The following is a 19,120-nucleotide window of genomic DNA, read 5'->3' on the forward strand; positions in this document are numbered from 1 at the left end:
TCTATAATGTAAATGCTAATATGGAGATAGCAAATTATATCTAAAGCAACACATTATGATGTGTTAGGATACTATTTTAATTACTTAAACATTTTAAAATGACATGCAATCAGTATTATTAGCTTTATCTTCGAAACTATGAAGTATACGTACACAGAGTGTAACATATACATGCAGAAGAACAGGTTACAGTTTGGCTCAAAGGTACCATGAAGATACTGAATATAATCAATATGACAGTTAATGTCTCAGACATTATGATGTGTTAGGATACTATTTTAATTTTAAAAATGAATGAGTTAATGATTTTACAGCAACACAAATCAAGCAGTTGACAGTGAACTATAGTTAATATAAAAGTCAATGCTTAGAAGCTTGGTGTCTCTTTCAATGTTATTTGAATTTTTCTTCCCAAGGATAAATTATTTTAGTTGAATTTCACATGGTTTTGCTAATAAGAAATGAACAAAAAAGAATAGCAGGTCTTCAGTATTACAGATACTGATTGTAAATTTTGCAAATAACAAAAATACTGCAAATTTCCAATGAAAATAGTATATTGGTAGAGATTACTATAACAATAATGCAACAGAATTAACTGTCCCAATGAAACAATGGTCAAATCTACCCGAGACTTCTGAAAGTTATCCCACAAATGTGTTAGTATTAACATAATTAAGTTAATACAGTTAACACAATCCCAATTAAAAATAAATTCTGAGTTACTCTCTATATTATCTTTGATTTGAAGATAAACCAATAATGTCAAAACCGTAATAACAGTTTAATTAAATTTTTTAACAAGGTCACTGTATTTTATTAAAAGTAAAATTAAAAAAGTCTCTGGGCAAAAGAAAAAAATAATTATATTTGCAACTACATAAAATATTTATGAGCCCTGGCTGGTGTAGCTCAGTGGATTGAGTGCGGGCCTGCGAACCCCAAGGGATTGCGGTTCGATTCCCAGTCAGGGCACATGCCTTGGATTGTGGGCCAGTTCCCAGCAGAGGACACTTGAGAAGCAACCATACATTGGTATTTCTCTCCCTCTCTCCAGCCGTTCCCTTCCCCTCTAAAGATAAATAAATAAAATCTTTAACAAAAAAATTATCAACCATGAAAACACTAAATTTAATTGGGCAGCTTTGAAATGTCCATTCATTTATTGCTAACTCCCACATTATTTTTAAAATATGCCATGAAGCACCATTATTAAAGACAGACTAAAATTTCTCATCAAAATTAATTTTTAGTTGATGGAAACTAAATTTTTATCAGTTTATTTTTTTATGGTTGTATGACCTTCTGACAAAGCTTAACTGAGAAGCAAGGTGTTTAAATGTTTCATAAAATGCAATTTGACAATATTGAGAGCAGAGAAGTTCAACAATTTTGTCACTCTCTAAAAATATCCATATAATGACCAAATAATACAACCATAAAGGTTAAAATTTCATATACTTTAATTTTATGAAAATAATAGCACTTAAGCTATTATTTTGAGTCTCATGTATAAATGTTTCTTTGTTGTTCAGATGTATAAATTATAATATTAAGTAGAAAAGAGACCAATTAAGTTTACAGCTAGTAAATTTATTTTGCAGCTTATTATAAAAAATAATGACTATTTTTAAAGGTATTTAATCTAAGGTCTGAATTACTTAAACATTTTAAATTACCTTTTGGTATCAGTTATACAATAATTATGGAAGGTCAATACTGAATCGAAAGCACCATTTCAAAATCTCAATGAATATTCAAGGTATATGAATAGAATTTCCCAATGTGGTATAATTAATTACTATGAAATAACTAAAAATTTTAGGTATCTTGTTGTTAAAAGAATATATAATTAATTTTTGTCTTGGGCTCTTTGTATTTACATTGAAATTGTCTTTTAAATTCTACATTAATGTGCATACACAGTTCTTCATCTGCTTTTTAAAAATAATTTGCTTTTGTTCATATTTAATTTATTGTTGACAACATGTACTCTACCTTCAGAAAAAGATGGGAGAGGACTGCTATTGTATGCATATTTCTTTCAATTGGCTTAAAGTTAGAAGTTAAAGGCTTTTTTTTCCATTTTCTGAATTTGCATAATGCTCTGAAAAGCTGGGGTTGCCAGATGTCTTGCCTAAGATTTGGGTATTATGTATACAGTTATTTTTACTCTTCTTAAGCAGCTAAAATTACTTATTTTAAATAGCAATGAGGCTACAATAACTATAAAGTTAATAAGATGTAGTTTTGTAGGCATCAATTGCTATTAGAACCTCAGATTCACTCAGTGGAGAAAGTTAATTCATCAAACAAGAGCAAGGAACTCTATGATTCAAAGAAAAGACAAGGTAATAGAAACCTTAAGGGGCGGTTGCAATAGAACATTTAAATGAAGCTCCTGAACTTCTGCAGAACACATACAACCCGAAACTTGCCTGAGTACATTAAACATATGTAGAATTGCATCTACAACTAAATAGATTTCTCTTCATATTAGATGCTAGGAAATGTATTTGTAACTGACCTCTACAAGTTTACGAGAATGTGTCAACACACTTGTTCATTAATGTATCACCTCACTTTATTTTAACTTCTTGGCCTTATGTTAGCAATACTTATCGTTCCTCTTTATTTAAAATGTATGTATAACATTGAGTGAGTGGCTTGCTGTATTATACCTGCCACACATATATATCTTCAGAAGGTACCATACACTTATTTTGGATCAATGCAGAGTACAGCTGAAAATGTAAATTGCATTATCTCCTTATCAATTTATAAAGAGACACCTGAAGCATAAAATATTAATTATTGTTTATGTAATTTACTAGTTATATTCTATTAAAAGTTTGCCTCAGTGCATTTTAAATGGTAAATAAAAATGAATATTTGAAATGATAATTTAGATATAGCTTTTATGTGGTAAAAGAAGTTATACAGTTTGTAAGTATTTCATGGTCTATTTCAGCATGAAAAGTAAATATATAGAATTCAGTGTTCTATAGAATATATAGACTTCAATATACAGAATTCAGTTTACAGAATTAGGGCATCCAAGCACTAATTCCACCTTTAGTGGGTCTCATAACCCCCATTTTGGCTGTTGTCCATGGGGCCTTTCAGGAAAAGAAGGAACATACCATTTTAGTCTTTATTGAATTGGCCACTTATTAATTCATTCATTCACTATCCTAAGTACAAAACATGAAATTTTAGGTGAATAGATATAAGGATCACCTATAGAAGTAAATTCTATTTAGATGAGTTGGTAACAACATGAAAGCTGATTAACAGCCAAGATTCTTGTTAGGTTCCATGACTTTCCTACAGGAATCATCTGATTCTTACTCAAATCTGTCCATGGATTGAATATACAATCACTTTTTTTCTTCAATTAAAAAAAATTCCATTAAATTGTGCTTTAAAATTTCTGTGGAGGATGTGCTTAATTATTATGGTATTTTCTGAAATAAACACAAAGAAAAAGAAAACAAATAAAGGGGGAATGGGACAACTGAAATAGCATAATCAATAAAATATATTTTTTAAAAAAAAGCAACCCCCCCTCAAAATATTAAATGTTAGCCACTATCATCTAGGCTTACTTACAACTGTCCCTGGTGGTCTACTGTCTGAGAGTAACACCTAAGCACACAGGGTGCACATCACCAGGCTTATCGTTTTTAGAAATACTTTTTACTTTAATAAAGTGATTATACAATTTATCCTCTAAATTATAGAAACAAATAAAATCTAATTTTAGAGAACTCTCTATAATGTTCTCTTAGTTTTAATGAGTTTTATGTATATCTCCAAATTGTGATTTAGTCACTAGTGTGAAATCTATTACCTTTGCCAAAACAACCGCCCTCAAATCAAGCGTCCATATGTGAGAAATTACATAAACTAAGGAGACATATGTCAACACTGTCCTAAAGAAATGCCTTTAATAAATCTTATATATATACCTCAAGATTTTCTGTTTAATTTCTTCTTATTTTGATTTTTTTGACTTTGTATTAGCCAATCAAGGAAGTAGTACAGGAGTTGTGCCAAGAAAACAAGCCTGTACTGCTTGGTGTCACATGTTTTCTGCCCAAAGGGTCAGATGAGAAAGAGATGTGAACTCCACAATGTCACAAAAAATATTACTAACTGATGTGACAAAAAGATGTTAACTTAAAATGAATCTTGAATCTTTCTAAAGCATTTCTTTATTTTAAAACATATGAGGTCTGTCCGAAAAAAGTCCAGCCATAGATAATGTAATGAGAACAGTTTGTGTGACATCAGTGTAACCTGGAAGCCGAGGAAGGTGGACTGGAATGTGCATGCATGAACTTTAAGGACTTCACTGTACTTGTCAGTGGGGTGGTAGATCCTGTTGAGCGAGCATGTGTACTGTGTGGCCGTCACATTAAAAATGACTGAGTAGAGAAACAAATCTGCAAAAATTTTGAGTTAAGTTTGAACATTCCTCTGTGGAAACTATTCAGATGATTCAGAAGTCCATAGCTATGGACAGCTAGTGACTGGCAGCTTCATCACGACAATGTGTCCGCTCATACATTACATCTAGTGCAGAGTATTTTGATCCCACATCAAATCACGCAGATGACTCAGCCCCCTTACAGCCCAGATTTGGCATCTGCAACTTCTAGTTTTTCCCCAAACTAAAATCACCTTTGAAAGGGAAGGGATTTCAGAGTTTTGATGAGATTCGGGAAAATACAATGGGGCAGCTGATGGTGATTGGGAGAACTGTGTGAGGTCCTAAGGTGCCACCTTTGAAGGGGACTGAGGCAACATTGTTCTATGTACAGTTTCATGTTTCCTGCATCTTCTTCAATGAATGTCTCTATTTTTCATAGTACATGGCTGCATACCTTCTGGACAGACCTCATAAATACACATTCTAATTTTAACCAGTGGTAAACATGTCACAAAAGCATTAAAAGTTAAGCCATGCCACATGCAGTTTTAAGCCCTGCCATGCACCTTTCTCAGCATATTCCATGGAGGGCTACATTATTCTCAGAAACCAGGGAAGAATAATCATAGACATACAATATAAAACATAAGAGAATGGAGTTTTATTTAATACAATTAACCATATCCTTTCACAACGAAATTCATGTTTTCACTTATGTTCATGGCATTGTGAAATAATGATTTTAACCTAGCTAGCCATGTTTCAGGCAGAGCCTAAGTTAAATAAGTGGGGATGTTATGAATAGTTGCTAGTCAATTTTAAACTTCTGTAGTAATTTGGAACACAAGTCACCATGGAATAATATAATACTGATTTATCTGTGCTGATTTATCTCCAGTTCAGTATCCCAAAGAAATCTGGAAGTTGACAGTGAAAACAAGCATAGAAACACAGCGAAGCAGGGCCATGCTCGTCACCCACGCACCTGGAGGAACTACTCCAATACCATCATCAACCTCATAATCTGAGATGTCACTATCACTGATTCGCTGAGATCCTGTACAACAGTAAGGCAAACAGATACCTCTGTATCTCATTGTGTTATGAAATGTAAATGACATGGTCACAGTTCTTTAAAAATCCAGCTAATACAATTACTACTAAATACTTTTGAGTAAGAATCATGCAATGTAAATGATGAGCAGACTTTTAAAGGAATGTTTGTTCTTCAAGGATAACATTTTCTAGGTATTTCCTCTATAAAACCACTGAAGAAGGAAAGGGACTTCATGAAATAAGATTTTGACTTTTCAATTTCTTTTTTAATTCAAGCATTATGCTAAAAGCCTATGGCAAAGTGTGTACACTGCTCCCCACCCAGGTAAGTGCCCTCCCTCCTCTGCAGTTCAGGGAGGATGGGGCTGAGGGGGGAGGTTCAAAGAAGCCTTTCTTAGCTGGAGCGCTATTGAGCTCATATTATTGAAAGGACATCAGGGCCCTTTATAAAATATGTATGTTTAGCCTTCAAAATTAGCCATTATATGCATTAAACATTAATACTGAGGAAATGCTTGGTCATAGAAGCACTAACATGAAATATTTAATTATATGAGGCAAAAAAAACTTGGTTCTAGTTTACCAAAATGAAGCTTCTAAGTTACAGTTACTGAATTAGGATTTAGTCATAGCTCAAAAGTTAATGAGTATGAGAAGACAGTAGTTTGTCCCAATCACTAGATGAATAACAATAAACACAGTTTATGTTTTAAAATTTTTTATGAAAAATAATACTAAAATAAGAATCATAAAGTTATTAAGAAGTTGCTACTTACATGTAACAATCTATCAATAATGACAAAAATTACTCTATCAGTTAACCAATCAACAACTGAATCAGTACTGGGCAAAGAATGATAATTCATAGTTTTTCCACTTCCCGCTCTGGTATTACTCTACTATGATGTATATACTACCTTCATTTGGGAAAATGGAGAAAATACTTTTGCCAGTTCTCTCTATATGGATGAATACTTTTCCAATAGTCTGATTTCTAACAAACATTTAAAAACAGTATCTTGAAGTTAATCTCTAAATAGATCATTACAATATAATTAACTCTGGTAACTAAGAAGACCTTTAACCTACTTTGTAGTTTTTTGCTGGAGCTTTCCCCATGCATGTGTCGCCTTGGCATGAAAGGTGATGGCTGAGGCAGAGGTAGTGAAGATTCATCATGCGTCTGAAGTTTATACCAATGTGGCTCATCATCCAAAAGGGCCGTCTCCAATTCTATGAGAATCTGAAAGGGCAGTTCTCAGATTAAATGAAGTGTATTTACCAAAACATGATATAAAAGGTGATCATGATAAATGGACATCACAAAGTCCTCAATAAGCAGTAGACTTGAATCTTTATAATATATATACATCACCTCTCCAAGAAATTCACTCTCTTCTTCTTGTACTCTGGGTTGATCCCACACAGTTATTTCTAACATTCGTTCTCTAAAATCTCTACGATGTACATGTGAATAGACAAAAGTTTGATTCCATTTTGGTTCTAGTACTTTCTTTACTGTTTTGGTCCTCCTTTTACTTTTATCACTGAAAAATAAGTATGCCGTGTAAATGAAAGAGCAAAACCAAGTATATGCTGCCATCTACTGTAGTTACATGTAATATTGCTTCTAGGGTTTTTACTATTGATTTATTTTATTGTTGACAAGTCACAGTTGTCCCACCTCTCCCCCGCTGCTCTCCCTTGCCCGTCCCCCATCCTACAGTCAGTCCCCACCCCAAGGTCTGTGCCCATCCATCAGTCTTCTATTCATGTTCTCTGACTTGCCGCTTCCCATTCTTTCCCTTGGTATCCCTCTCCCACTCTGATCACTACCTTTAATTCATATCTCTTAACATAAAAGCCTAAAAAGACTGTGGCGTTTAATACTACTTTAGTTTTAACTACAATGTAAGCAGTAGTTATGATATAGGTAAACATAAACAAAGGCATGTTTGTGTATGTTTGTGTAGCTATCAAAGACTAATAGGTATATAATTTTGTCGCTGAAAATTTTGAAACTTGGCAGATTATTTTAAAAAAACATAAGGTTTAAGGGCATTTTTTCAGGGATAATATAGTTATCCTCTCAGAGAATTACCTATTAAATTTTAAAACTATCACAAGTGTATACTTATATTCACACTCATCAAAATGTATACATACGTGTACTTTGTGGCATAACAATTTTACCTCAATACATCTTTACAAAATAAGTTAAACCGCATTCCAGAAAGGAAAGTCTACCTTTACTATTAGCAAAGATTTTTGCATAGTAGGTCTAAAATTATTCACTACCTTCTATCTGGAAGAAAATACATTTTTACATAGGGATTCCTGGGACGTCCATCCACTCTAGAAGGCAGGTCTGCTGCTTGCAGGACATTTACAATCAGCTGGTGCCCCACTTTATCGTACCACAGTTTCACCTAGGAGCAATGAAGAGAGGAATTATTTGTAAAAATCATAAGGTATAATTTTACAAAAAATACTAAAATTATTTTTGAAGAAATTTTAAATGTAAATAAAATTTAATTATTGATATTACTTCTGAAAAGAATACCAGTTTGAAAGTACAACTACTTAGAACTTGACTTCCACCTTCATGCATTTTATATAGAAATTACTACTGGTAGAACTGCAATGTTATAACTTTCTTATACCAGTCACATTATAAAAATAAAACTAAAGATAAAAATTTTATAAAACACTAAGGGAAGGAAGGAGCATTGAAATTTATTCTTGTTTTTAAGTGCTAACTGCAAATGTTTGGTGATTGTAAGTGCTTGATGACTACACTTTGCATAAATGCATTTTACAGTATCATAGATGAAATAAAATGAGATTTCAGGTTAGGAACAATATATATAGGTGAGTTGGAGAAGATTAGGAAACACATGTGTGGTGGGCCTATTTTACACCAGGTACTGCTGTTTACTGGGGTGTTTTGTCATTTAATTTTCATAATTAACCTATTACAGATTAATTTTCATGAAAGAAAGGGAAGGCAACAAAGGAAGATACAATACACAAATGATGCTTTCAAACTAAGCAAAGACTAGGTGATGATATTTGTGTTAAGATTTCATGAGAGTCTGAATAGAGAAAAATGGGAAAACGATACACAGGGTCTATTGTTAGACTCCTAAGAACCAGAACTGCCGCAGCCAATAGTAGTATTTGTATTGGCTGTGGACAATTTAACTTTGATTTTGCTTTAAAAATTCAGAAGTCAGTTCTGGTTTTATGATTAAATAAGAACTATGAGCCTAAGTTGTTTAATGGGTATATACTAAAATATATTTAAGACTGATGATAAGCAGATAAGCTAATTTACCATGAGACTGGTTTCTGAGAGTTAAGGGTAAGGTTAAGGATTCAAACCTGAATCTGCATGAATCTGTACCTCTGTTTCCAATTAATCCCAGAGATGAGTTTTTCATAAAACCAAGATGGATTTTCCTTCCTCAATAATACATAGAGTGTATGGGCAATTCATACACACAACAAAAATAAAAAGATGGCAGGGTAGCTAAAACAAACGCAAAAGACTCTACAAAGATATTCAATCTACTAAAAATATAAGTTAGAACCAAGAAAGGTCTTAAAAATAACAGCAAAACAGACTATAGAAATCTACATTTTAGTAACGAAGCTAAAGATCAACCAGTATGTATAGAATAATTTAAAGCAAGTTTTCTTTATACAAATGTCCAGAATTCCACCATAATCTACAGAGATATGAGTTTTCATAAATTAGTTACAGTTTCTTTATTCCAGCTTTTCAGACATCATGGATAAAGCAACAGTGAGGGAAGCTACAGCTTTTTCTGAGTGACAGCAGCAGGAATAGTTTTTCCAAATGTCTTAAGAAGTTAAATAGAATATTTTATATTTCAATGTTTCAGTCTTTAGGCTCATAAGGTTGTTCAGTAAATAGAATACAACTTTTTAAGTTCATTATGTCTAACCAAACACCTCAGAAACTTTTGTTTAACGGACAAAATATAATGGATATTTTATTTACTTACTTATCGCTTAATGTTCAGAACATCTGGCACATTATAAGCACTCAATAAATATTATTTCCAAGTAAATATATGAACAAAGGAATAATCTAATAATGCATCAAATATTGATGTACTTGTAGATTATGGTGTTAAGTGGCCATGAATATCTCATGAGCTTTAAAGAAAGCCATACATTTTTTAAGACAGACTCAGAACAGAGAGCAAATACTAATGGTCTTCAACATGTACAAAAAATTCGTACAGAAAGTTGTCCTGGTAAGACTTGCGGGGCATCTTTTAGAGCTCCAGGACTTGTTGGAGAAATAACAGAAATGGAAGGCCTTTCCATCTTCTGAGATTCAAAAGAACTTGAACCTTAAATGAGAAAAAAATTAAGTAATTTTCAGTAACATATACATAACATGTGTGAGGAATAAAGATTTTTTAGAAAATGCTAAATGCACATTATTTGTACAAAACCATAATTAAATATCAACAATAACAGCAGAGTCTACTGCAATTGGATAGCTGTAGAAAGTTATCATGTTGTCTTATATGATTATTGCCTATTTTAATTGCCTATTTTATGAGACAATCAGATATTTTATTTATTTGCTTCAGTTTTTAAGTACTGATTTTTTTTCATTTTTGGAGGCAACTGTTGTTCAGTTTAGGCTCTTGCATAACATCACATACAGATCAAAGTCTTCTCGCCTTTAAGGATAAGAAAGACGGTACCAGTCATGTCAATCATCTTGGCTAAAGGATCATTTGTTATGAACTATCCTGAAATGAAAATGAATGCATGTATAATATAACTTATGAGTAAATGTTAAGTCTGGATTCATCATTGCTTTAAACTAAGATTTACCATCTACCTCAGTTTAGCTCTGACAAATGAGTCTCTTGAAAGTCTGAGAACGCTGTCTCCAACAATTCACAGGTGACTTGCCTCACTTTCCTGTGAAGGAGGCTGGCTCTCCACTCAGCCACGCAGCCACGCAGCCAGTCAGTGAGGCCCTTTCCTCCCTTTTCCATTTAAAATTCTCACTTCCCAAGTCACTGTTTGAGTGTACCCTGGCACAACCAGCAGTACAGGTGTCTGTTTAATGCTGTCACTCCAGAAGTATAACCTTGAACCCACAGCCACTCAGAACTTAGCTTTACTGTGAAACACTCATTGCAGAGCCCTGCCTGAGGATATGCTATCCACACATTATTTTTCTACGCATGTAAATTAAGTCTACATTAAGCCATATAGCATCACTCTGTGCCATCCAAAGACTTTTAAGTATACAAAACAGTGCTATAAAAGCTTTGTTACTACTATGTCTCAAGTATCCATCTGTAAGATATTTTGTTTTGGGGTCTCAGTACAAGAAAACTGTTGCTTTTAATAATCAGTTTGTTTTTAATAGAATAGCAGTTGATTCTTTTTTTTAAATATTTTATTCATTTATCTTTAGAGGGGAAGGGAAGGAGTGAGGGAGAGAAATATCAATGTATGGTTGCCTCTCATGTGTCTCCCACTGGGAACTGGCCTGCAACCCAGGCATGTGCCCTGACTGGGAATAAAACCTTGACTGTCTGGTTTGCAGGCCCGAGAATAGCAGTTAATTCTTAATTAGTACCAACACTATAAATTATGTAATTGGTCCCATTTCCATCTGTATACTGGTTATCAGTAAGCTCAAAACCAAACCTGGGTCCATCTCTAGCAGGTACGCACAACATGATGGTGTGCATTTGATATACTAACCCCTGGGTCCTTGTTTATCCCACCCATACGTTTTCTGCCTCCTTATAACCACCACCTGTCTTTTTCCCTTTAAATCACCATGTATTTCTAATTTCTACAAACTGGGTGATACAATAACACTTGGTGATCAGACACAAGTATTATTAATTTTTTTAGGATATTTAATGTTTGGTAGATTTTATTTATTTATTATTTTTTTAAAAATATTTTATTTATTTTTATTTATCTTTAGAGGGGAAGGGAAGGAGAGAGAGAGAGAGAAATATCAATGTATGGTTGCCTCTCGTGCGTCCCCTGCTGGGAACCGGGAACAGGCTTGCAACCCAGGCATGTGCCCTGACTGGGAATCGAACCACGATCATGTGGTTCACAGGCTCGCACTCAATCCACTGAGCTACACCAGCCAGGGCAGAAGTATTATTAATTTAATGCCACTCCACGGCAAAGTAAATATTTGGGTCACTTCCACATTTGCATTGAAAACTTCATTACTTGTCAATAATTTATTGCATATATTGCCATCTTCTCTCATCTGGAGTGTCTCTAATGCCCATGTAGATATTTCAACCTCTGGACTCACTGCCCCTTGACCCACTCATACCCACTGAACTTTATCTCTACTCCACCCCACTCACTTTCATGGTCACACCTAACACTGTTGTGGTGCACAAAATTATGTGTTAATGGGCCTGTTTCCTTCACCAGACTGCTAATGAGACTGAACTAATTATCAAACTGAACAACCCAATATCACAATAAATTTCAATGTACAGCAAAATGGAACTGTTACTGGTACAATAGCTGAGATCCGTGAGTGTCCTGACTCATGACTCAGAAGGGTACTACTGCCAGTAAAGACTTTTGTATAGATACACACACACACACGAAGTACAAAAAGAAAATAGAGAATGTCTTTGGGTTTCCAATGAATGCCATAGTTGCCAACTTCCGATATCATTGCAGATGACCTTACTATAGTAATACCAATTCACCTATATCAAATAGCTAGAGAAAACAATAAATATTCATCAATTCTATTCAACACATGTCACTACAACAAGGAAATCTTATACTCACTGGACTCCAGGGGAGGATGAGAGCTCTCAGGAATCCGTGGAATGTCACTGAAAGAAACAGTGTCCGGTGAAAATCCCATTAGCTAAAGGGCCCTGCCTGAGGCAACCGAAGCCACATTTCACCTGGTGGTGTGCAAAATCCTTTTGGGGCTTTACGGGTGTGGAAATGGACAGGAGTTACTATTAAGGCAATTACTAATGTGCATGAATGTCAAACACCACACAAAAATAAAAACTGCAGTAAAAATAACTTTTTATATATTTAATAGCAAAACACTTTAACATGACAACAATTAAACTAATATTGTGGCTAAATTTACCACAATATTTTTACTACCAAAACAGCAGGTTTTGGAAATAAAAAATGTTAAAGGTAGTATTTTACTTTAATTCTAGAAAATCAAAATGACACATTTTCAAATCAGTAATATGCTTTACAAACACATCTGAAAGAGTTTACTGAATGAAAGGGATGAAAACATCTCTCGTTAATAAAATAATATGATGAATATCATGGGCAAAGTTAATAAAATGAAAAGGATGAATTGCTTTAAAATTATAAATGATACAAGCTTGCAACAAAAAGCCAAAATACTTTATATATGTGAATATATAATTCATATACACATATATAACCCTATATAGAGATTCATATCTCTATACTTAAGTTAGCTAAATAGATGGCCATTTAGATATGATTAGAGAGTGACTTGTGAGAACACCCATTCCTGTCACACTCACCAATTACTCTGAGTAAATATTTAATATAACCTCAGCTTAATGCATTATCCACTGCAACCTTAGGAAACCTGGACCAGCTCAGGTTGGGAATTGTGCTAAACAGAACTATTTTACCTCTGGTAGTCCAAAGATATTTTATTATCAGTATAAGGACCTGATTAACAGTATGCAAGTATTAACAGGACACATTAAAGCAGACTGGAGTAAGGTAATACCAAGAGAATTATTAGAATATTACTTAAGAATTTCTAACCACTTACCTTATCTAACATAAGTTTGAATTTTTTTTCATTTTTGGGATGTAGAAACAAAAACAGTTTTCTACATCTGATTATTTTCCTGCCTCTTATTTCACATTCTTTTATTTCTGTGCAAACTAATTCTCATAACTACCTACAATTTATACTTCTTACAACTGGCAATATGCCTTGCATTATGTATTTTATAAATATATTTTATATCTTTATAACTAATAATTTGTATAAAATATTTTACATGATTAAAAAACTAATTTGCAGTATCTAAGATACAAAACCCAACAATTTATCCTCTGCTATTTTCTTTGGAATTTTATTAGGCAAATAAAAGTAAACATTTAAAATCTAGAAACAATTTTTAAAATAGTATAACTTCTTTGAAAATCAGCCTCAAAGTCGATTGTGAAAGTTAGAACATAGAACCCTTAAACCAGGTACAAAGTTTGGATTTTATGTGTTTATTAAAAAAAGAACTGTGAAAAAGTTGTAAAACTTTTTTACATAACTTTGAATGAAAATTTATTTAATGTTAATTGCTTCAGTAATATTTTCAGGCTTCAATTTCCACGTGACAGTTACACAAATCTTCTTAATTAGTTCTACACACAACTGAGGTAGCAGAATAGTTCTAATAACAATTATAAGCATAAAGTTTAAGAACATTATATTTGGTATGTTGGCAAAAAATGCTAATATTTCAAGATGACTGGTGTCTCTTAGACCACAGGTTTTTGTTTTCTTTCTTATTTTTTTAAGATTTTATTTATTTATTTTTAGAGAGAGGGGAAGGGGAAGAGAAGGAGAGGGAGTAAAACATCAATGTGTGGCTGCCTCTCGCGCCCCCTACTGGCAACCTGGCCTGCAACCCAGGCATGTGCCCTGACTGAGATTCAAACCAGTGACAGGTTCACTTGTCCACATTTAATCCATTGAGCTACACCTGCCGGGGCTTGTTTTCTTTTTTTAATGACCATTTTACATCTCTCTTTTTAAAACTTCATTTTCAATTACATTTGACATGCAATATTATATTAGTTTCAGGTATACAACATAGTGATTAAACATTTATATACCTTGGGAAGTGATAACCCTGGTAGGTCTAGCACTCATATGACACCGTACATAGTTATCACATTATTATTGACTATCTTCCCTACTTTACATCCCTATGACTATTTTTGTGTCTGGCAATCTGTGTTTCTTAATTCCTTTCACCTTTTTCATTCATCCCCCCATATCCCTCCCAGATAGCAATTATTAATTTGTTCTCTGTATCAGTTTATTTCTGTTTTGTTTATTTTGTTCTTTAGATTCTACATGTAAGTGAAATCATATGGTATTTGTCTTTCTCTGTCTGACTTATTTTAGTTAGGATAATACCCTTTAGGTCCATCCATATTGCCACAAATGGTAAGATTTATTTCTGTTTAATGGCTGAGTGAAACTCCACTGTACACATATATCACATCTTCTGTGTTGATTGTCCGTAGAAGGATGCCCAGGCTGCTTCCATATCTTGGTTATTGTAAATATGCTGCAGTGAACTCAGAGGTGCATATTATCTTTTCAAAATAGTGTTTTGGATTTCTTCAGTGAAATACTCTGAAGTAGAATTTCTGGGTCATAAGGCTGTTGTATTTTTAATTTTTTCAGGAACCTCTACACTGTTTTTCATGGTGGATCTACCATATCAATCAATGTGCATGTAAGTTATACTTGAAATCATTCTAGGAATCACTATGCCACAAAACTGTGAATATTTCCTTTCCAATTTAAATAATAGAACTACATTACACATAGTTATTAAATATAGCTAAAACTATTCTTCCAGGGTTCTAATAATTTCTCTAATAACTAGAAAATTGATACCAGATATAATTTCATTTAAATATGACCTTTGTATCCCATATTCTTTGAAATTTCATAATCCATGACATCTTAGGGTTGGGCCATGTAGATTATTACTTTTTAAATTATTTTCATACAAAAGTAAAAATAGTAAAAATGTTATTCCAGTCCACTTTAATTGCCTGTTAGTTTTTTAAAGTCACTAAGAATCAATGATATGTTAGCTGATTCCTCTGAAACCACTATATATATTTGAAAGTATTTGGCAATGTGCACAATGCTTGACTTTAAACTTATACTTTTTTACTTTTGATTCATTTTCCAATTACTTACCTCTTTTCCAGCCTTATATTTACCTCAGCCCTAGAACACATATTAAGTAAAACTAGCATAAATTATAGTGTTGCTATTTTTTAAAAATCTGCATGGAAATGCACAATACTTTTGCAAGTGTATACTCTTAATAATCACCACTTACAATTGGTTATGAGCTTGCCTTTATTTTAGAGTTTTATATATTAATATTAGTTTTTGAATCTTTTCAGTCTTTTGAGAATTAGAATAATTTTATTTCCTTGTGTGTTTTGCATTGACATAATCATAAGAACAGCAAGAATTTAAGGTTAGTACTTGTTCAACGCAAAAAATCTTTAATTAATGGTTCTATAATAGTTTAGAGAATAGGAAAAAATGTCTAAAATATATTCAAACATTAAGCTAACTATAGTGAGATAAATATGCCTTCCAAAAATTTAGACTGGCAAAATGAATATTCTGGACTTTGTGGATTTGTCAGGAAAAGCTAACACTATGGCAAATTCTACACACAGATATAGAAAATAAGCTACCGGCTGTAGATAATTTAATTATGCCAAAAGTAAAAATTTTAAAAATATGTTAATTGTTATGACCAATTAAAATATTAAAAATTTTTATACTTGCTTGGTTTTTAAATAAATGTGGGAACTACCTATGGGTAAAACATAGAAAAATGTTCCATCCTCAGCATAGGAAGTTCACACAGACGTATGTAATCATTACTATTTTAAATATCACAAGAAGTGAGTTTGTTAGTAACTTCCTTTAAGGAAATATTACTCATTAAATGAGAATAACTAAAAATGAATAATTCTACCATTAAAATTTTTTACTTTATATTTTATTTCTAAAAATACATGTCAATATTTTTGATATTACAATTGTTAAATTGTGGAGATTCTAAAATGTAGTGAGAAAAACTGAGTATTCAGGTTTTAAAAATTAAGAAATTTTAAAAATCTAAGATGTATGCTCATCATTGAAGAAAAACTCTCTATGTTCACATGTACTGTATGCATGTATAAAGTTCTTTTTTAAACCCTGCTAATACATGTAATTTACTAAACTTAAGAAGTAAGTTTTTTTAGCCTTACCCAATAGGCCTTGAAACAATAATTTCAACTTGAGGTTCTGATTTTGATTCTAAAATAATGTTGTAAACTTCTTCATTTGTAGCTCCCGGCAGGGGTTTACCATTCCATTCTAGAACTTCATCCCCTTGAATTTAAAAAAAAGGGTATTTTTTTACCTTATATATTCTGTGTATTTTTCTTATCTTTTTTCTTTTTTACAAAGAAATGCAAAACATATACAAATAGTTTAATTGTCTAGGTTCTGCTCTGAAAAGAATATTGATTGCCATATCATGTCAGCTAAATGGTTCTTCTAAACACTTCTTTTCTTTCCCTTTTTCTTTCCCCCAATGAATCCTACTTGTCACTGGAAACAGTACAATACAAAACTAACTTTATCTTTTAAAATATACCAGAAATAACACAAAAATAATCTCATGCTATGGAATGGAATTAGCACAGCTTATTTGGAAACATCAAAAAATAATAATTAGCAGCATGCCCTCCATATAATAAATGTAGGTGTCTCTAAATGTGAAAGATTCCTTTTAAGCTCTGCATAAATCCTGCTTTATTTTTGGTAGAAACTGCAATTAACATTTATTAGCATGAATTTTCCAATTATAAGTCATGCTTCATTGCTTTCACCAGATGCACAACAGAATAAAAATGCATGAAAGGACTTGAATCCATACCCACAGGGTAACGCAGGTAGCTATGGCAAAGTTACAAAGCAAGCAGATGCGAAACTGTTGCATGACAGTTAACCCACTTCCAGATGTTCATAACACACACATTCTATACATAATGTATACTGTGAACATTAAGAAATTAGAAAATAATTTAAAAAAATAAAAAGTTGATACTCATTAGTCTGTTAAATATTCTAAGATCAGTCAAGGAGAGTACATGATATCATACTATAATACATGGGCTAACAACTTGTTATTTTTAACTAGAATTTTTACCAAGGATCATTTGAGAAATACTATTGATTAAAAAATATTTAGTGTAGCTTTAGGCTCCAGGTGGTTCTCTGTCCAGTACCTTTCAATACACAATGGCAGGCTCAGCCGAACTAACCCAGTCTCAGTACTTTGAGGCCACTTACTTTGTTGTTTGCAGTGTCTATAACATTTTAGTAGCTAAGCAAATATTTTTCTAACTAATGAGACAATCTCATCACAACCAGAAACATGGAATCTTTCAGTTTTTGGCTACCTTTTTTAAAGTAGAAAATTTTCTTTTGATAGGACTATTTTAAAGTAATTTTTCACCCAAATGTTTGCTTATTCAAAATTAATAATAAATATATGAAAAGCACATGATGCTGCTTTCGTTTGGTAAAAGAATACGGTTATTACCAACAGTTAAATGACTTCTAAAAGTTTGGCCTAAGATGTTCCCCGTCCATGTCTATCAAGTAGGCAATAAATATACTTCATTATAAAAAGAGAAATAAAATATGACCATGTGGTTTTTGTCTTTGCTTTTGTTTATTTGGTGTATTACATTTATTGATTTGCGTATATTGAACCATCCTTGCATCCCCGGGGCAGGGTTGGGAATATAAGACAGAAACCTGTACTTGAACAAGAATTAAATAAAAATTATATTAAAAAAAAAGAGAAATAAAATAATTACAAATTTAAAATATATTAGGAGACTTCTAAATTTTTTGGCTTAAAACAGAAATAAAATTTACATCATATGAATGTATACATGCATATGTGTATATGTGTATAAAAATGTTTTCTGAAATGATACTTACCCTGATATTTTCTATTCTCTTATGTTTATTTCACTTTTTTAAAATGAAGAGTGCAAACTCTAAATTAACTACCCAGAAATGCACTGCAATCAACCTTGTGCAAAAGCACTGCATTATAAAATTCTCTTCTTTATAGACAGCAACCTGAAAGCAACTTTTAATATCAAATTAACTTAATACATGTTTTATTGCATTTATAAATCATTACACCCTAAAACAGAAGGTGGTCTCTTTAACAATATTTATTTATATATGAATATTCTCTTTAGGCAGGGATGCAGAATATGATGATACAAAGATTTAAAAAAGACTTTATCTTTCCTTAAATTTGGAGGGGGACTAATATAGAAATGAATACTTCTAATAAAATGACAGGAGTTCATCTGAAGGACAGAAGTAGAACCAGGTAGTGCCAAGGAAGTAGTAAGTAGTTACTGCTACAGGTGAGATATCAGGAAACACTTTAGAATTAAGGCAACTTTGGATAAGTTTTAAAGGATGGAGAGGATTTCAATATGCAGAGCACAAGAGTAGAAAAGAAAATAGGTAGACCTGGTGCTGACCAAGTCTTTGGGGCAGAAAGAGATTTCCAGGGAACTACAGAGAGACTGCCATGGCTGGAGGCTAAAGTGAATGGGAATGGAAATGGCTGGAATTGTTGGAAGAGAGCAAAACTATAGAGCTTTGACTTGAGCAGATCATAGCTGGGAGACCCCAAGGAGTCTTAACAAGAACAGTGTGTGTCCATTTTGGGTTTGGATGATTTTACCAAGTAG

The 19,120-nt window shown here is 32.7% G+C and overlaps 1 protein-coding gene across 16 annotated transcripts in view; it reads right to left on the minus strand.

The window, feature by feature from the left end:
- Positions 1 to 19,120, minus strand: part of RIMS1 (regulating synaptic membrane exocytosis 1) — a 230,686-nt gene that overhangs the window by 125,857 nt on the left and 85,709 nt on the right. For all 16 annotated transcript variants that reach the window (XM_037034298.1, XM_037034289.1, XM_037034296.1 and 13 more), the window contains exons 7-13: positions 16,595 to 16,718; positions 12,338 to 12,384; positions 9,764 to 9,876; positions 7,790 to 7,920; positions 6,867 to 7,038; positions 6,581 to 6,734; positions 5,421 to 5,492 (exon numbers count right to left, since the gene is read on the minus strand). In XM_037034298.1, the coding sequence (XP_036890193.1) occupies positions 5,421 to 5,492; positions 6,581 to 6,734; positions 6,867 to 7,038; positions 7,790 to 7,920; positions 9,764 to 9,876; positions 12,338 to 12,384; positions 16,595 to 16,718 (813 nt within the window). The remainder of the gene's footprint in view (positions 1 to 5,420; positions 5,493 to 6,580; positions 6,735 to 6,866; positions 7,039 to 7,789; positions 7,921 to 9,763; positions 9,877 to 12,337; positions 12,385 to 16,594; positions 16,719 to 19,120) is intronic.

Source organism: Sturnira hondurensis, unplaced genomic scaffold (assembly GCF_014824575.4).
Source record: "Sturnira hondurensis isolate 20B ecotype Veracruz unplaced genomic scaffold, ASM1482457v3 Scaffold0022136, whole genome shotgun sequence".
Classification (NCBI taxonomy): domain Eukaryota; kingdom Metazoa; phylum Chordata; class Mammalia; order Chiroptera; family Phyllostomidae; genus Sturnira; species Sturnira hondurensis.